At 41.6% G+C, this 20,876-nt stretch overlaps 2 protein-coding genes across 3 annotated transcripts in view; both read left to right on the forward strand.

Annotated features, from left to right (window-relative positions):
• The window catches only part of FRMPD4 (FERM and PDZ domain containing 4), a 286,717-nt gene that overhangs the window by 135,232 nt on the left and 130,609 nt on the right, over window positions 1-20,876 (forward strand). The window lies entirely within an intron of this gene.
• LOC148043319 (uncharacterized) lies at window positions 18,316-19,423 on the forward strand. The gene has a single exon (XM_087726391.1). It carries the CDS (start codon window positions 18,352-18,354, stop codon window positions 19,357-19,359), a length of 1,008 nt encoding a protein of 335 aa, XP_087582517.1. The 5' UTR covers window positions 18,316-18,351; the 3' UTR covers window positions 19,360-19,423.

Genomic DNA, 20,876 nt, shown 5'->3' on the forward strand with positions numbered 1-20,876 from the left:
TGGCCTACAGCAGCAGGCTGCCTGATCCTTAGCATCGGACCAGGGCAAGGGCCCCAGGCCCAGCTCCTCTCAGGCATGTCCTCCCTTTGCTCTAGTGAGCCGTCCTTTGTCTAGTTAGCAAAGGATCAGTGTCAGGGGATAAGGCCCAATGGGACCCTGATTTATCTGAGGATGAGGATGATTCCAAGTCCGATCCTCCAGCCTTCACTGGCCTTTCCCCCCCAAATTTACTCCAATCCCTCCTGCACAAGGCGCATGCCACTACACAGGTGGAGGAGGGTGAATGCTTTAAGGAAGGAGTTAAGGATGGAACTAAAGAGGGTGCCAAGGAGGAAGATGCAGCAAAGAAGCCTAGAGGCCCAGTCTTCTCTGAACCCAAGACGGTTAAGGAGGAGATCCCTGCCCCTCACCTATTTCTGGAGGTGGTAAAGAAACAATGGGAGAAGACTACTGCCTTTCCCAAATCTGGCAGTAATGATAGGTGCTTTTATAATATTGAGCCAGATTTCTCCTGGCATTGCAGCTACCCACCGTGGACCCACCTGTGGTCGCCTTAGCATCACCTACCTCTCTGGTGGCCAAAGATGTGGCTGACAACCTTAAGGCGGATGACAGGAAAGCGGAGATGATGCTGAGGAAGACGTTCCAGTCGGCGGCCTGGGCCATCAAGGCAGTGGTGTCTGCCTCGTTCTTCAATCGTACGGCTATCCTGTGGATGGAGAAGATCCAGGAATGCATCCCCCCAGAAGATGTGCGGCTCCACCAAGACCTAAACAAGTTAGTGGTGGTGGCGCAGTTTTTGGCTGACATTGAATGCCATGAAGTTCACTTCCAGGGCAATTGCGTCATCAGTTACCTCTCGTCGCCTTCTTTGGCTCTGGAGTTGGCAAGCGGACAACAAGTCAAAGTGGTAGCTGGCATCAGCCGACTACACAGGGGGCTCTCTCCTAGTAGAGGACAAGAAAAAGAAGAAGGTGCTACCCACTCTGGCAAAAAAGGCGGAGGAGAAGTCTTGCGTTCTACCGCAAGCCCTCATATCGCCCTCAGGAGCAGGAGGCTCAACAACGCAGGTACTCTTCCCCCAGGTCGGAGAGGCAGCCTGAGAGATGTTACAACAGGGATATGCCCCATTTCCAACAACAGAGTAAGTGCCCCTTTCGAGGGGGAGGTGGTCACCCTTACCGCCAGGGCAAATAGGTTGTCTCGGACCCCACCCATTGGTGGTTGCTTGATTCTCTTCTCTGAGGCCTGGGCGGAGATTTCCTCAAAAGCTTGGATGCTCAGCACAGTTACACATAACGCTTCGGCTAGAGTTCCTCTCCATTTCCCCGAACTACTTCTGCACATTTCCTTCCACTCAAAACATAGACAAGCAGCAAACTACACAACCACCAGACAAGATGGAGCATCTCTCTTTTCTAGAAGTGCAAGGTGTTATGGAACAAAGACCTAGCCGCATGACTACTAGACGAATGGAGAAACAAGCTAAAAAGCAACAGCATCAACAATCACTGGCCATCGATCAAGGAACTACAATAACAAGTCTGGAAGCAGTGGGAGGAGCTAGACCTAAGGTTAAACAGGCCATGCAGGAAGCTCTAAAAATGCTTCAGCCAACCAAAGATGACAACTAAGGTTTTAACATGGAATGTCAATGGACTGAATTCTCCACAGAAGAGGAAGAGAATATTTCACTATCTCAAACAGTTTAAGAATGATGTAATTTGTTTGCAAGAAACTCATATCAAGTCAACTGATCAAAAATATTTGATCAACTCAAAACTTGGTCAACATTTTGCAGCTTCCGCTATGGAAAAGAAGAATGGTATAGTTGTATACTTAAGAAAAGATATGAAAGCTGAATTAATAGAAGCAGATCCCTTCGGAAGATATATTGCTTTAGACTTAATCCTAGAAGGGAAAAAGACATTACTTTTGGGAATTTATGCTCCCAATCAACAGCAAGATAGATTCTATAGAAATCTCCATGCTAAATTAGTACAGTGGGACTATAGTTCCTGTATACTATTGGGTGACTGGAATGGAGTGATAGACACTAAGAGAGATAAGAAGACTTCCCGCCTAAATACTAAGATGCAAGCAAAGTTACCCAAACCTTTCTTTGACATTATGGATGACTTCGACTTGAGAGATATTTGGCGAGAAAGAAATGCAGAGGAATATGACTTCACTTTCTTCTCGGACAGGCATCAATCCCTTTCAAGGATTGATTTTATACTAACCACTAATGATTTGCTTTCTAGGGTCAATAAGACAAAGATTGCGGCTAGGGTCCTTTCGGACCATAACCCAGTTTGGATGGAGTTGGGAAGGGTAGTGCAGGCAAGAATGTCTTGGAGATTGAATGAAAACTTATTTAGATATGAAAAGTATATTAATGATTGTAAAAAATTACTATCTGAATATTTTGTTTTGAATATGAATAAGGGTACATCTATGGAATTTGTATGGGATGCAAGCAAAGCGTATATGAGAGGAGTGCTGATGAATATAAATAAAACACATAGAAATAAACAAGGGTTAAAACGAACAGAACTGGAAGAGGAAATTAAGAGAAAAGAGTTGGAGTTAACAATGAACCCAGACGATACAAAGGTTAAGGAAGCTATTAACATATTAAAATCTCAATTTAACATGTTGATCTCTGACCAGGTAGCCACTAATTTATTATATGCAAAACACAATACTTTTTGTAATGCAAACAAACCTGGCAGATGGTTAGCTTATCAGATTAGGAAAAAAAGGAAAACTCGAAATATATCTAAACTGATTTACAGAGGGAAGGAGGTGTTTCAACAGGAAGAGATTCAAAAGGCTTTTCGGGAATTTTTTACAGAACTGTATAAAGGGGATAAAATTAATGGTTTAGACATAGACAAATATTTAGATAAAGAGAAAATACCTTCAGTTAGAGAAGAGCACAGGCAAAAATTGAATCAACCAATAACCTCAGGGGAAATCTTGCAGGTAATTAAGCAATTAAAGTCAGGGAAAGCACCAGGTACAGATGGCTTGACAGCGCTTTACTATAAAAACTTACAGTTAGAAATGGTAGAACCTCTTAGAGAATTATTTAATATGATTCAAATGGAAGGTAAAGTGCCTCCATCTTGGAAGACAGCGTTTATATCTTTGATACCCAAAGAAGATCAAGATACTACTCAACCCAAAAATTATAGACCTATTTCATTACTGAATGTAGATTATAAAATTTTTACTAAAATATTAGCAAATAGGTTAATGTTGGTTATTCAACAATTGATACACACGGACCAAACAGGTTTTATACAGGGGAGACAGATGAAAAGTAATGTCAGATTAATTATTAATGCATTAGAATATTTGGGAAAGAACAACCAGATCCCTGCTGCATTTATATTTTTGGATGCTGAGAAGGCCTTTGATCGAGTTAACTGGCAATTTCTGCTGAAGATATTGCAAAAAATGCAGATAGGAGATAATTTTTTACAGTCAATTAAAGCAATATACCAACAGCAAACAGCACAAATCATAGTCAATGGAAGTTTAACAGACTCTTTTCAAATTGGAAAAGGTACAAGACAGGGCTGTCCTTTGTCCCCATTATTGTTTATTATAACTTTGGAAGTATTGTTGAATAAAATACGGGGCTTGGATGGTTTAAAAGGGATCAAGATTAGGCAGCAAGAATATAGAGTCCGCGCTTTTGCGGATGATTTGGTCATAATATTGGAACAACCGCAGGAATCCAGTATGGTCTTAATGAATGCGATTAATCAATATGGTCAAGTGTCTGGCTTTAAAATAAATTTAGGAAAAACCAAAATATTAGCTATAAATATGAATATTAAACAAAAGGAAGAATTAGGAGTGATGCTAGGATGTGAGGTAGTTAAAAAAGTCAAATACCTTGGAGTTAACATTTTAACTTCAAATGGGAAATTATATAAGCATAATTATGAACCACTTTGGCATAGTATACAGACGGAGATGAAAAAATGGGAGAAATTGCACTTATCTTTGCTGGGTAGGATAGCGGCAGTGAAAATGAACATTTTACCAAAAAATTTATTTCTTTTCCAAATGTTACCTATACTTAAAAAAAGATGCGAACCTTTTAGAATGGCAGAAGGGTATCAACAAATTTGTATGGGCAGGAAAGAAGCCGAGGGTAAAGATGAAAATAATGCAAGATGTACGTGAGAGAGGAGGATTGAAACTACCTAATTTAAAACTATATTATGATGCAGTGGCATTATCTGTAATTAGTGATTGGACTCATTTAACCAATGATAGAATATTGACTATTGAGGGACACGATCTGGTATTTGGTTGGCATGCTTACCTGTTATTCAACAAAAAATTGGATAAGCATTTTAAAAGTCATATTTTAAGAAATGCTTTACTGCGGGTTTGGAAAAAATACCAATATAAATTAAATGACAAGATACCCATGTGGGCAATTCCTAGACACGCAATTGAAAATATGAATATAGCACAAAAACAGGACAGAATTACTTACAGACAGCTTCTTACCTCAGAAAGGGGGGTGTTACAATTAAAATCTTTAGAGGTATTAAAAGAGGAGAAGGTAGTTCAAACATGGTTCCACTATGGGCAATTACAGGCTAGGTGGAAAATAGATCAAAAAATTGGTTTTATCCAAGTTGAGGATAACTTGTTTAAACAAATAAGAGATCAAAGCTTAATGCATATAAAGAGGATATATAATGTATTAATACAGATGGATTCGGAAACAGAATTAGTTAAAGATTGTATGATAAAATGGGCTCAAAATATTGAAGAACCAATAATGTTGGATACATGGGAAAGAATCTGGGTAAGAAATGTGAAATTTACACAAGCTCAAAATCTGACAGAAAATTTTTACAAGATGTTCTATAGATGGCATTTAGATCCTAAAAAGTTGGCTTCTATGTATCCGAATGTACAGCCTAAATGCTGGAGGTGTGGTTCTCTCGATGCTACATATTATCATATATGGTGGACCTGCCAAAAGGTTAAGGCATTCTGGATAAAAATATGGTGGGTTATGCAAAATATTTTTAAAAGAAGGATAAAGTTTACTCCTCAGTTATTTTTACTAGGTATATGTACTGACTTTACAGTGGTAGAGACTAACTTGATTCTGCACCTAATAACTGCAGCAAGACTGTTGGTGGCGCAATACTGGAAGAAGGAAGACTTGGCTACAATCCAAGAATGGACATTGAAAGTCACAAACTTAGCCGAGATGGCTAAAATATCGGCATATCTTAAAGATCACTCAAATGAGAGATATAAACGAGACTGGAAAAAATGGATTGACTATATACAAAATAAATACGGGACCAAGAAATTCCAGTTAGCCTATGCTTAAGATCAGAAATGATTTAAACTGTTTAAAGTTAGTTCAGTAAGAAGAAGCTAAGGTCAATGTAAAATGTCATTAATTTCTTTATTTCTTTTTTCTCAATAGATTTTAGACTGTGTTAGTTAAAAATCCATACCGTGTACGGGTTCTGGGAAGTCGGGGGGGAGGAGGAAGGGGGTTGGGGGGTGGAGGGAGGGAGGGGCATACAAAAAATGTACTTCAATGTTTTAATGATTGACAAATGATGAAATATTTGTGTTTTTTAAAAGAAATAAAACCTTTTTAAACGAAAACAAAAAACAAAAAAACATAGACAAGCACAAGCGGAAGCATCAGGCTATTAAGCATCTGCCTGACATTGAAAGTTTGAGTTATGAGTTATGAAAATTTATTTATATGCCGCCCTTTTCCCTGGGGGGACTCAGGGCGGCTTACAACTCAAAGGGGGGGGGAACAAACATTTAACACGTAAAACAATACATAATTAAAAGCACAACATTCATACCATTCGGGTGGGTTACAGTCTTTAGCCCCAGGCCTGACGGGATAGCCAGATTTTAAGCGCTGTGCGGAAAGTCTGGAGGGTGGTGAGGGTACGAATCTCCACGGGGAGATCGTTCCATAGGGTCGGAGCTGCCACCGAGAAGGCTCACCTCCGCGTAGTTGCCAGTCGGCATTGACCGGCAGATGGAACTCGGAGGAGGCCTAGTCTATGGGATCTAATCGGTCGCGTGGAGGTAATTGGCAGTAGGTGGTCTCTCAAGTACCCAGATCCACTACCATGAAGGGCTTTATGGGTGACAAGTAGCACCTTGAAGCGTATCCGGAGATCGACAGGTAGCCAGTGCAGCTCGCGGAGGATAGGTGTTATGTGGGTGAAGCGAGGTGCACCCACAATCGCTCACGCGGCCGCATTCTGGACTAGCTGAAGTCGCCGAATACTCTTCAAGGGCAGCCCCATGTAGAGCACATTGCAGTATTCCAGCCTAGAGGTCACAAAGGCACGAGTGACTGTTGTGAGGGCCTCCCGGTTCAGGTAGGGGCGCAACTGGTGCACCAGGCGGACCTGGGCAAATGCCCCCCTGGTCACAGCTGACAAATGGTGTTCAAAAGTCAGCTGTGGGTCCAGGAGGACTCCCAAGTTGCGGACCCTGTCTGAGGGGTGTAATGTTTGACCCCCCAGCCTGAGAGATGGAACACTTGCCGAATTAATGGGAGGGAAACACAACAGCCACTCGGTCTTATCTGGGTTGAGCACAAGCTTGTTAGCCCTCATCCAGTCCCTAACAGCTTCAAGGCCCTGGTTCATCACGTCCACCGCTTCATTGAGTTGGCACGGGGCGGACAGATACAACTGAGTATCGTCCGCATACTGGTGGTATTTTATCCCGTGCCGCCGAATGATCTCGCCCAGCGGTTTCATGTAGATGTTGAAAAGTAGGGGGGACAAGACCGAACCCTGTGGCACCCCATATGTTAGGGGCCTAGGGGTCGATCTCTGCTTTCCAACTAACACCGACTGCGACCTGTCCGAGAGGTAAGAGGAGAACCACCGCAAGACAGTGCCTCCCACCTCCCGCAGGCGTTGCAGAAGGATACCATGGTCGATGGTATCGAAAGCCGCTGGGAGGTCAAGGAGAACCAGGATGGAGGCGTGGCCTCCATCCCTGGCTCTCCAGAGGTCATCGGTCAATGCGACCAAAGCGGTTTCTGTGCTGTAGCCAGGCCTGAAGCCGGACTAGAATGGGTCAAGATAGCTAGCTTCCTCCAAGGACCGCTGGAGCTGAACGGCCACCACCTTCTCAACAACCTTCCCCACGAAGGGGAGGTTGGAGACTGGACGATAATTGTTAAGAACGGCTGGATCCAAAGATGGTTTCTTCAGGAGGGGTCTCACCACCGCCACTTTAAGTGCGGAGGGGAAGACCCCCTCCCGAAGGGAGGCGGTAACAACCGCCTGGATCCAGCCCCGTGTCACCTCCCTGCTGTTAGCAACTAGCCAGGAGGGGCACGGGTCCAGTACACATATGGAGGCACTCACAGCTCTCATGGCCTTGTCCACATCCTCAGGGGCAACATCCTGAAACTCAACCCAGCGATGGTCTACCAGATTATCCCCTTGTGCCTCGGCTGGATCTGCAAAATCGGAGTCCACGTCCGACCGAAACCAAGCAACTTTGTCCGCTAAGAACTGGACGTAATCCTCAACGTAATCCATGGCTGTCATGGAAGCCATGAACTCCTGCGCCCCATCCGAGTGTTCACCGAGCGAAGGCAAATTGAAATCCCCCAGAACCATAAGCCTGGGGAACTCAATTGCCAGCTCAGCTACCGACTCGAGGAGCGAGGGGAGGGCTGCTGCAACGCTGTTGGGAGGCAGGTACGTTAACAGCAAACCCACTTGACCCTTGAGGTCCAACTTCACCAGCAGGGACTCACATCCGACAAGCTCTGGAGCAGGGATCCTACGAGGTACTAAAGACTCTCGGATAACAATAGCCACACCCCCACCCCTTCACTGAGCTCTCGGCTGATGGAGCACCTGAAATCCTTCTGGGCACATCTCTACGAGGGGGACTCCTCCCTCCGGGCCCAGCCAGGTTTCAGTAATACATGCCAGGTCTGCCCTCTCGTCTAAAATTAAGTCCCGGACGAGGGGAGCCTTGTGAACTACAGACCAGGCATTTAGCGACAGCAGCCTGAGACCAGGGTCCTGATTACTCGCACCATCTGGCCTTGGAGTGGGACTCGTAGGGCCGGAAGGAGGGATCTCTATAACGCAGCGAGCCCTCCTTCCCCGGTAATGGCCAGCCCTAAAGTCCCCGCCATATCTGCCCCTCCCTGTTATGACCGTAATGCTCCGGCCCACTCCCGTGTCCGTAGTCCCCCCGACCACCCCAATGACTCCCGCATTCCTCGGCAGGTCCTCTGAATCAAACATACTCATTCACTCATCCAAGCAGTCCCCACGTAATAATTAAAAACACAAAAAATACAACAATAATAGCAATAAAAATTGCTGCAATAGAACCAGTCCCTTCGGACCAGGTGGGTCGGGGGTTCTATTCAAACTTGTTTCTTGTGCTGAAGACTTTGGGGCATTGGAGGGCTATTCTCAACTTGAAACTCTTGAACCAATATCTAGTTTATCACAAGTTCAAGATGGCCTCACTTAAGTTCATATTGGCGGGCATACGGGAGGGGGACTACATGGCATCTATAGACCTCACGGAGGCTTATCTCCACATCCCCATTCTCCCACTGCATAGGTGTTTCCTCTGGTTCTCCTATCTGAGGCGCCATTACCAATACAGTGCCTTGCCCTTTGGGTTGTCATCCGCACCCAGGTCATTCACCAAAGTGCTGGCGGTTGTGGCGGCATTCTTGAGGGGTTTCCCCATTAAATTTAATAAAATATTTAATAAAATTTGTATGCTGCCCACTTCCATTGGGGATTGCATTGCAATCTGGATGATGTTCTCGTCCAGGAGGCATCCCCGGGTCAGATGGAGGCGGACTTTCTGCAGGTCATAGACACCCTTCAACGGTTAGGTTTTTCTGTTAACTTTGAAGAGTTCTCTCACCCGTCCACTAGGATCTTTCATTTGGGGGTTGTTATAGATTCCTGTTCAGGGAAGGTTTTCCTCTCCCAGGACCATAGGTCCAGTTTTGTTAAAATGGTTAAGTAGGTCTGCAGGGACTGTTATGTTCCCGTAGCCCTTCTCTCCAGCTTGTTGGGAAAGCTCATATCCTGCACTGGGGTAGTACCATGGGCACGGTTGCATGCCAGGACTCTGCAGTGGTGCCTCCTGCTGTTCCAGAGGGCCAACACCAGCAGCTTGCCGGCCAAGGTCAAGACCACCCCTCAGGTACTGATCTCCCTCAAGTGGTGGCTGTCCCCAGCCTTGCTCAAGGGGTGCAAGTTCAGGGACCAGGAGCGCCTCATACTCACCACGGACGCCAGTCTGTTCGGCTGGGGGGGGGGCATCCTGGGATTGAGTTGGCACAGGGTCCGTGATCCTGGCAGGAGCTCCGACACAATATCAACTGGTTGGAGCTCCGGGCAATCCATCTGGCGCTTTGACACTTTCGGATCTCCGTCAAGGGTCATCATATTCTGGTCCTCACCGACAACGTGGCGGCCAAGGCCCACATCAATCGGCAGGGTGGCACATGTTCCAAGGCACTGCACACCGAGGCAATGTCACTGAGCATCTGGGCGGAGAGACACCTGCGGTCAACCCGGGCAGAGCACATCACGGGGATTGACAACCATCAGGCTGACTGGTTGAGTCGAGAGACAGTGGACAACGGAGAGTGAACCCTCTCCCTGGAGCTTTTTCAGAGCATCTGCCAGAGGTTCGGACGACTAGTGGTGGACATCTTCGCCACTCTTGGGGAACGAAGGGGGTCGACGCCCTTTGCACAAGGTGGCTGGGCGGGCTACTGTACACTTTTCCTCCCCTCCCCCTCATTCCCAGGGTAGTTCAGAAGCTAGTCAGGGAACAGAGAGAGCTGATCCTGGTGACACCTCACTGGCCGAGTAGGGCCTGGTTTGCGGATCTCATGACCCTGTCGGTCCGGCCTCCATGGAGGATCCCAGAGGGGAAGATAGCGTTGCACCAGGGGAAGCTAGTGCATCCAGAGCCACACTGGCTGCAGCTAGCCGTGTGGAGATTGAGCGCGAGGACCTGAGAGAGGCTCACTTGTTGCTGCAAGTAATTAGAACCATAGAGGCCTTGCGCAGACAATCTACTACAAGAATCTATGACTCCACCTGGGTTTCCTTCATGGCCTGGTGTCAGACGAACCAGGTGGTGCCCACCAGGGCCTCAGTTCCACAAGTCCTGGACTTTTTCCAGGACGGGTTGGATAAGGGCTCTCCCGAGGCACCATGCATAGGCAGCTGGCAGCCCTTGCTACAGTTCTCCCAGGCAAGGGCCCGGTTTCCCTTACCCAACTACCCGTTGTTAAGAGGTTTCTTCGGGGAGTCTCCAACTTGCGCCCTCCAGTGGTCCATAAGTTCCTGTTCTGACCCCCCTCCGTCATGCCGACACAAGCTTACTGTTAGCCACACTTTATTCACAGTAATTACTCACAGACAAGACATTGGCAGCAACCCAGATTCCCACAGATAAGAGATACACACAAGAGCTTCTCCAGTTTAGTATAACGGTAATCAGTAATGCTGTTTATTCCTATGTATTATAGCATATTATTTGCTTGAAAGTATGTATGTGCACCAAAGTATGTACTTTTTCTTATATATTTTTCTCTAATTGCTTAGTTTGGAAAATAGTTCATAGTTATTTGCGTGGTGCAAGATAAAATATGAAATTATGACAGATCTTTATTAATTAAGAGCAGAGGTTAGTAGCAAATATAAATATCATAGAATCTTACAGTATTAGGAACAACTTGAACTCTAAATTTCAGTGAAATTGATTACTTAAAAACTAAAACAGTCCACAGCTGACACAACCAAATATATTTAGTAGAGTAGTAATCCCAAATGATCTAATTAAATCAGTGAAATATCTTTTTTTAACTGGTTGAAATGTTTAATTATTCAATCATTTTGACATTTGGGTATACAGTTATGCTTTGTTCTGTCAGGCTCAGCAAAAACCTATATATGCACTGGGTAAAAAAGTAAAATCTTACATGAATAAATCTTGAGTTCAGATGACACATCCATAGACACATCCACACTTTTTTTTCTTGACAACAGTATAGACGTTATTTATACTGCCTTGGCCAATTGTTTTTCTCCCAACATTCAATCTGATTCTGAACTCTGGGGTTTCCTGCCATTTTTACCTGTCTTGTTTTAAACTTACTTAGCTTTCTTAACAGATGTCAAGTCTAATAATAATAATAATAATAATAATAATAATAATAATAATAATAATAATAATAATAATAATAATAATAATAATAATCAACATCAATGAATGTACAATTGTATATACAATTGTATAATAATAATAATACATTTATATAATACTTATATATTTATATAATAATATATAATAATATAATAATACAATTGTATCACAGCGGCCAGTTGTTTCTCTGGATTTGGCATTGGTTACTAGTTGGGCCCCACCCAGTGGCCTAGGATCTCGTAACGTATTTTCGTAATATGCGTGCGGATCCAAGCATTGTGGCTTTTTGCATTTGACTGATGTTCCTTCTCGGCTACCCTGCTATCACCTGGTATTGCGATGTCTATGATTGTGACCTTATTTTTCTCAACCAGTGTGATGTCTGGTGTATTATGCGCCAGTATTTTGTCTGTTTGTATGCAATGCTTTGTTCTGCCAACCCTCCATTCTTGATTTTATCACCTCTTTTCTGAAATTTTGAAAATTTCAAAATTTTCCTAACTCTGTTGGTGTACTCTCGCCTGACAATAGTTTTTACTTCTCCATATATAGTAAATGCGAAATTTTTTCAGCTGAAAAAATTTCACATTTACTATATATGGATGATTTGAAACTCTATGGAAAGTCAGAAATAGAAATCCAATCATTGACAAACACAGTCCGAGTATTCAGCACCGATATTTCAATGCAGTTTGGCATGGAAAAATGCCCCACTGTATCCAGTAAAAGGGGCACAATCACTGCATGTGAGGGAATTGAAATGCCCAATGGCCAACTAATTAAATGCAACGAAAATGAAGCCTACAAATACTTAGGCATTCTGCAGTTGGATAACATCAAGCATGGAGAAGTAAAAACTATTGTCAGGCGAGAGTACACCAACAGAGTTAGGAAAATTTTGAAATCTAAATTGAATGGTGGAAATACAATCAAGGCCATAAATACCTGGGCAATACCAGTTATAAGATACACAGCTGGTATAGTTAACTGGACACAAGCTGATTTGGACATTTTGGACTGAAAAACCAGGAAACTAATGACAATGCACTACAGTTTACATCCACGTGGTGATACTGATAGACTATACCTGCCCCAAAAATCAGGTGGCAAGAACAAGCTATCTGCACAAATGCCATTAAGGCCAAAATCGAAAAATCCTCTGATGATGCCAAATGCAGACTTTGCAAAGAAGCTGATGAAACTGTTGATCATATACTCAGCTTCACCGAAAATCAGATGGTCAAGATCTTGTGGGATTTCCGTATACAAACGGACCAAATACTGGCGCATAATACAACAGACATCACACTGGTTGAGAAAAATAAGGTCATAATCATAGACATCGCAATACCAGATGATAACAGGGTCACCGAGAAGGAACATGAAAAAAATTGCAAAATACCAGGACTTAAAAATCAAAATTCAACGACTATGGCACAAACCAGCAGTGGTAATTCCAGTGGTAATTGGCACACTGGGTGCTATTCCAAAAGCACTGGAATTACATTTAAAACAGTTAAAAATTGACAAAATCACCATCAGTCAAATGCAAAAAGCCACAATGCTTGGATCCGCACGCATATTACGAAAATACGTTACGAGATCCTAGGCCCCTGGGTGCCCGACTAGTAATCAATGCCAAATCCAGTGAAACAACTGGCCGCTGTGATACAATTCTGTTGTTGCGACAACAACAAACAACAACAGATATTGCTCAATTAGCTGAGCAAATAAAGCATCAAATGGAAGATGCTGAAAGAACACGTTTGCCAAAGCTGAACCAAGTGAACCAGAAAGAATTGAGAAAGGTACTAAAAAAGGTCAATGAGACTGTGCAAACCATTCAAACCACTACATTAGCTGAAACAAACCAGCTGATGTATGCAGCAGCCATGATAACCTCCAAAGAATTGGGTTTGAAAATACAAAAGAACCAAAGAGGCAAGAAGAGGAAGCCTAAATGGAAAATTCGGTTGGAATTGAAGATCAAAAAATTTCGTGGAGACTTGAACCTAAGGCAAGGTCAGCTAAAGAACAAGCAGGTCAAAAGCAACCTGGAAGCAAGATACGATTTGGAGAATAATGAGATTGCGATAGTAATTGAAGAGCTGAAGCAGAGGGTTGTTGCCGTTGCTGAAAAGATTAAAAGATATGAAAACCGAGTAACTCAATTCAAGGAAAACTCACAGTTCAGAGCAAATCAGCACCAGTTTTATAAGAGCTTAGAAAATGGAGATGGAGTAACAACAAATGAAAAGCCTGATAAAGAGAAAGCTCTGAAATTCTGGAAGAATTTGTGGGAAAACAACAAGGAACACAATAGAAAGGCAAAATGGATCAAACGGATTGAGGATTCTATTAAAGTGCATAAAATGGAAGTTGTGAAAATAACAAAAGAAATAGTGCAAAGACAGTCAAGAAAAGTGAAGAACTGAAGTGCACTTGGACCAGATGAGCTACATGGCTTCTGGTTAAAGGCACTTACAAGTATACACAAAAGATTGTCGGCCCAAATTAACCAGATCTTAAAAACACCTGAAAATGATGAATGGATGACAACTAGAAGGACATTTTTGATCCAAAAAGATAAAGAAAAGTTAAGGATCCTGGAAACTATAGGCCAATCACTTGTTTGCCAACAACATACAAGCTCCTTACTGGTATCATTGCAAACCAAATTTATGGATACTTGGAAAGAAATAACTTGCTTCCTGTAGAACAGAAAGGATGCTGCAAAAATTCAAGAGGAACAAAGGACCAACCAACTAATCCTAAAGAATTCAAAGAAAAGACGAACCAACCTGTTCATGGCTTGGATAGACTATAAGAAAGCCTTTGATTCAGTTCCCCATAGCTGGATGAAGAAATGCCTGAAAATCTTTGGCATCAGCAGCTACATACAAAAATTCATGGAAACTTCAATGAACCTCTGGAAAACAAAGCTTATAGCTAATGAAGAAGTACTGGATGAAGTTGAAATTAAACAAGGCATTTTCCAGGGCGACTCCCTTTCACCCCTACTTTTTATACTCTCAATGCTACCACTGACAACCATTTTGAAGAAGATGAACTATGGATACGAACTTGCAAAGAAAGGACTGAAAATTTTGCACTTGGTGTACATGGATGTTTTGAAGCTGTTTGATAAAACGAAAGCTGAACTGAATTTATTAATTGAAAGCACAAAAGAATTTAGCCAAGACATTGGTATGCAATTTGGAATTGACAAATGTGCAACAATGGCAATCAAAGCAGGCAAGTTCATAGAAGATGATGGAATAGAACTTGAGAATGAAGAAATGATAAAAACAGTAAAACCAAAAGAAGGCTACAAGTACTTGGGGATTTTAAAGGCCTCTGACTTAATGCATAATAAAGTCAAGGAATTAACTTCAGCCAAGTACATTTGATGAATTCACAAGATATTAGAGTCTAAATTGAATGGAGGAAACATCATAAAAGCCATAAATACTTGGGCTATATCTGTGATTCGATACTCTGCAGGAATAATTGACTGGACCCAGATGGAGTTGGACAATTTGGACAGAAAAACAAGGAAGCTTATGACAATGAATCATGTTTTGCACCCTAAAAGTGATGTTGACTGATTATATCTACCAAGAGCAGAGGGTGGTCGAGGACTCCTACAAGTAAAACAGACTGTGGAAGAAGAAAAACACAGCTTGAATGAATACATCCAGAAAAGTGAAGAACCAATGATTAAGGAAGTAAATAAAGGAGGCCTTTTAAAGACAACTAAGTCAAAAGAAAGAAGTAATTGAGAAGCGAGCTGAAAATTGGAAAAACAAAGCTATGCATAGCCAATACTTGAAAAGTATTGAAGGCAAAGCTGACCAAAAGCTAACTTGGAACTGGTTAACATCAGGAGCACTGAAAAAAGAAACAGAAGGCTTTATTTTGGCAGCTCAAGAACAAGCCTTAGCCATAAACTGCATGAAGGCAAAAATTCAACATGTTACCACCAACAGCAAATGTTGCCTCTGTAATGAGAAAGACGAGACAGTCGACCACTTGATTAGTGTGTGCAGTAAAATTTCACAAACTGACTACCTACAATGCCATGACCGCGGTACTAAGATCATTCACTGGAAATTGTGCCAAAAGTTTGAAATTGAGTACAGCAAAAACCACTGGGAACATCAGGTTCAGAAGATTTTAGATAATGAGAAAGTCAAGATCTTGTGGGACTTCAGAATTCCGATTGACAGGCACTTGGCCCACAACACACCTGACATAACAATAATTGAAAAGAAAAAAAGTATGGTTCATTGACATTGCAATACCTGGAGATGCACGAATTAAAGATAAAGAGCAAGGAAAAAATCAGAAAGTACAGGGACCTGCAAATTGAAGTTGAGTAACTGTGGAAAAAGAAATCGTGTGTTGTCCCAATTGTAATTGGAGCCCTTGGAGCAATACCTAAAGAGCTACCTCGCTATTTGGAAATTTTAAATTTATCAGACTTGAACATTCTGATTCTACAAAAAACCACCTATTTGGAACAGCATATATCCTCCGACATTACCTTAACAGTTCCTAGGTCCTTGGTTAGGACTCGAGCTGTTGAGCTACCAACCAGCCCCAAAGGCTGTGAATCTCATCAAAGATTAACCACAAATAATAATAATAATAATAATAATAATAATAATAATAATAATAATAATAATAATAATCACATACTCAGCTGCTGTAAAAAAATCGCGCAGACTGATTATAAATTGCGGCACAATTCAGTAGCACAAATGATCCATTGGAATTTGTGCAAAAATTATAATATTAAAACAGCAACAAACTGGTGGGAACATCAGCCTGAAAAAGTCACAGAAAATCAGATGGTCAAGATCTTGTGGGATTTCCGTATACAAACCGACAAAATACTGGCGCATAATACACCAGACATCACACTGGTTGAGAAAAATAAGGTCACAATCATAGACATCGCAATACCAGGTGATAGCAGGGTCGCCGAGAAGGAACATGAAAAAATCGCAAGATACCAGGACTTAAAAATCAAAATTCAACGACTATGGCACAAACCAGCAGTGGTAATTCCAGTGGTAATTGGCACACTGGGTGCTATTCCAAAAGCACTGGAATTACATTTAAAACAGTTAAAAATTGACAAAATCACCATCAGTCAAATGCAGAAAGCCGCACTGCTTGGATCTGCACGCATATTACGAAAATACGTTACGACGTCCTAGGCCCCTGGGTGGGGCCCGACTAGCAACCAATGCCAAATCCGGCGAAACAACTGGCCGCTGTGATACAATTGTATAATAATAATAATAATAATATGATTATATCATAATCATAGGATAATATGATAATATGATCCATCTTGGAAACAAACCAGTTAATGTACAGCACAGCTGTAATAGTCACTAATGAACTAGGCATTAAAATCAAAGTACCTAGTCACACAACAGAAAAAGCATCAAAGCCAAAGTGGAAAATCCGATTAGAACAAAAAGTCAAAAAATTAAGGGCAGATGCTAGTAACTTAAAGAACATGCATGAGCAACGGCTCAAAAACAAAAAAATCATAGATTGGCTAATCAGAAGATATAGATTGGATACAAGAAACATCAATGAAGCTGTAGAGATTGTAAAACAGCAGATAACAGCAACAGCTAGAAAAATTGAAAGATATGAGGCACGAATCATCCAATATAAACAAAATCAGCAATTTCGATCAGACCAACGGCGTTTTTATGAAAGTCTTAATGTGAATGGTGACACCAAAAGTGAAAAACCAGAAAAACAGGCCACAGTTGAATTCTGGAAAAAATTGTGGGAAAATGCAAAGGACTACAACAAGGAAGCAAAGTGGATACATGACTTTGAGAAAAGCATTGGCAACAAACAAATGCAAGTATTAGAAATAACAACTGAGATGGTCAAAAATCGAGTTAAAAAGGTAAAGAATTGGACATCACCTGGAAAGGACCAATTACATGGTTTCTGGCTCAAATATCTGACCAGTTTACATGCAATATTGGCCAGGCAACTGAATGAAATTTTACAAAAGGGCCAAATTGATGAATGGTTGACAACTGGAAAAACATACTTGATTCAGAAAGATGCAACTAAAGGAACAACACCAGAAAACTACAGACCAATAACATGCTTGCCAACAACCTTCAAATTACTCACAGGCATTATTGCAGATAACATGATGGATTATTTGGAAACAAACAACATCTTGCTAGTGAAGCAAAAAGGCAACAAAAGAAGGAGCAGGGGCACAAAAGATCAGCTCCTAATTGATAAAATGATATTAGAAAATTGTAAGAACAGAAAAACGAACTTAAATATGGTCTGGATTGATTACAAAAAGGCATTTGACTCACTGCCACATAGTTGGATCATAAAATGCTTAGAAACAACTGGCATTAGCAAAAATATTACATCCTTTACTGAAAAGGCGATGAAACAATGGAGAACTGAGTTGGCAGTAGGGAATGAGATCTACGGAATGGTTAATATCAAGCGAGGAATTTTCCAGGGTGATTCACTTTCACCTCTTCTCTTCATCATCGCAATGATCCCACTATCAGTAATCTTTAAAAAAATGAAATTAGGCTACCAAACAGCCAAAGAAGCTCAAAAAATTTCGCATTTACTATATATGGATGATTTGAAACTCTATGGAAAGTCAGAAATAGAAATCCAATCATTGACAAACACAGCCCGAGTATTCAGCACTGATATTTCAATGCAGTTTGGCATGGAAAAATGCCCCACTGTATCCATAAAAAGGGGCAAAATCACTGCATGTGAGGGAATTGAAATGCCCAACGACCAATTAATTAAATGCAAAGAAAATGAAGCCTACAAATACTTAGGCATTCTGCAGTTGGATAACATCAAGCATGAGAAGTAAAAACTGTTGTCAGGCGAGAGTACACCAACAGAGTTAGGAAAATTTTGAAATCTAAATTGAATGGTGGAAATGCAATCAAGGCCATAAATACCTGGGCAATACCAGTTATAAGATACACAGCTGGTATAGTTAACTGGACACAAGCTGATTTGGACATTTTGGACTGAAAAACCAGGAAACTAATGACAATGCACTACAGTTTACATCCACATGGTGATACTGATAGACTGTACCTGCCCCGAAAATCAGGTGGCAGAGGATTATTACAAGTGAAGCAAACAGTTGAAGAAGAAAAACATGCACTGGCTGATTATTTAAAAGAAAGTCAAGAACATCTATTAATCGAAGTAAAGAACAAAAATCTACTGAAGGCCCAACAGACGAAACAAGAATACAGAAAAGATGTGATAAAATCAAGAATGAAGAGTTGGCAGAACAAAGCACTGCATGGCCAATTTCTGGAAAAAATAAAAGATAAAGTGGACAGTGAACAAACTGGGTTATGGTTAACAACAGGTACATTAAAGAAAGAAACAGAGTCACTAATCCTGGCTGCGCAAGAACAAGCTATCCGCACAAATGCCATTAAGGCCAAAATCGAAAAATCCTCTGATGATGCCAAATGCAGACTTTGCAAAGAAGCTGATGAAACTGTTGATCACATACTCAGCTGTTGTAAAAAAATCGCACAGACTGATTATAAATTGCGGCACAATTCAGTAGCGCAAATGATCCATTGGAATTTGTGCAAAAATTTTAATATTAAAACAGCAACAAACTGGTGGGAACATCAGCCTGAAAAAGTCACCGAAAATCAGATGGTCAAGATCTTGTGGGATTTCTGTATACAAACGGACAAAATACTGGCGCATAATACACCAGACATCACAGTGGTTGAGAAAAACAAGGTTACAATCATAGATATTGCAATACCAGGTGATAGCAGGGTTGCCGAGAAGGAACATGAAAAAATCGCAAAATACCAGGACTTAAAAATAGAAATTCAACGACTATGGCACAAACCAGCAGTGGTAATTCCAGTGGTAATTGGCACACTGGGTGCTATTCCAAAAGCACTGGAATTACATTTAAAACAGTTAAAAATTGACAAAATCACCATCAGTCAAATGCAAAAAGCCGCACTGCTTGGATCTGCACGCATATTACGAAAATACGTTACGACGTCCTAGGCCCCTGGGTGGGGCCCGACTAGCAACCAATGCCAAATCCGGCGAAACAACTGGCCGCTGTGATACAATTGTATAATGATGATGATGATGATGATGATGATGATGATGATGATGATGATGATGATGATGATTGATGATGATGATGATGTTGGAAATGCGTAAGTCTACTTGACTGCCAATAGGAAAACTTTCTCTTGAAAATGTTCAGTGATAATATGTTGCAAATGAAGGTAAATACACTTGTCCCAAAATAATGATGCGAGATCCAGTCTGGGATGATCACCGGGACCAAAGATTTCTGTAAACCGCTTATAGAGGGCTGTAAAGCACTGTGAAGTGGTGTATAAGTCTAAGTACTATTGCTATTCTTTCAAACTTTTGGACTTTGTTGGAACCCATCATCAGGAAATTTCTCCCTGGAATATTTCTAACTTGTTATAGATGGATATCGGCAAGAATTTTACAACTCCAAAGAAATATAATTTAATATTTGGCAGCTTTCAGTGGTATATTATATATAAATTAGGAGCTACTGAAAAGAGTACAAAGTTTTAATTTACTGTTTACTTTATCAAGCACAATGTACTCTCACCTCATATATCCTTTCTCATATCCAATTCAGATAACGCTTGCCAGTTAATTCCTCCATTTGGAATTGAACAGCAAATGGACTGGCACCGGTGCTGATAGCAAAGCACTGACATCACTAGTTAGCACTTTGCATTCTCTCCTTTGGCCTAATTAAAGTTTATGAGCATGCATGTCTATTGTCCAAGCAGGGTCATTGTTGTTGATATAACAACAATGGTATATGGTTCTGTGCAGACCCCAGTTTGCACATGTATTACCTCTCCTGCGGGAGCTGCATTGGTTGCCAATTTGCTTCTGGGTTCAATTCAAGGTGCTGGTTGTCACCTTTAAAGTCCTTCATGGCTTGGGACCAGGTTATCTGTCTCTTGCCGGTTACATCTACCCCACCCATCAGTTGCAGGTCCCATGCCTGAGGGAGATACACCTGGTGGGACCCAGAAGAAGGGCCTTCTCCGTGGTGGCTCTCTCTCTCTCTGGAACATCATTCACCCAGAGATTAGAATGCCCCCCTCTCTAATACTCTCCTGGAAGGCACTGAAGACCTGGTTCTGCTAGTAGGCCTGGGGAACCCAGAGCGGGATGGAGCCCATTAAATGGCTTGTGTGATCTGCTATTGCCAGGGTGGGGGGTGGGAGATAGGGGGTGATTTTGTTATATTGTAATATATTAATTTTATTTGATTCTTTTTGTTAGCTTTTATTGTTTTAAATGTGGTTTAATATTCTGTAAGGCACCTTTAGTCGTCATGGGCTAATAGGCAGCAATATAAGTTGAATGAATGAATGAATGAATGAATGAATGAATGAATGAATGAGGTATTCTACCATCCTGACACTTGTGCCTTCATTGGATACAAGAGTGGCCCTAAAGTACAGACTTCATTATTTTAGAATACTTGGAATCCTTCTTAAAACAGAATTTAGCCA

The sequence above is a fragment of the Thamnophis sirtalis genome, unplaced genomic scaffold (assembly GCF_051295495.1).
Source record: "Thamnophis sirtalis isolate CommonGarterSnake01/CBP01778 unplaced genomic scaffold, rThaSir2_p1.2 scaffold_12, whole genome shotgun sequence".
Lineage (NCBI taxonomy): Eukaryota > Metazoa > Chordata > Lepidosauria > Squamata > Natricidae > Thamnophis > Thamnophis sirtalis.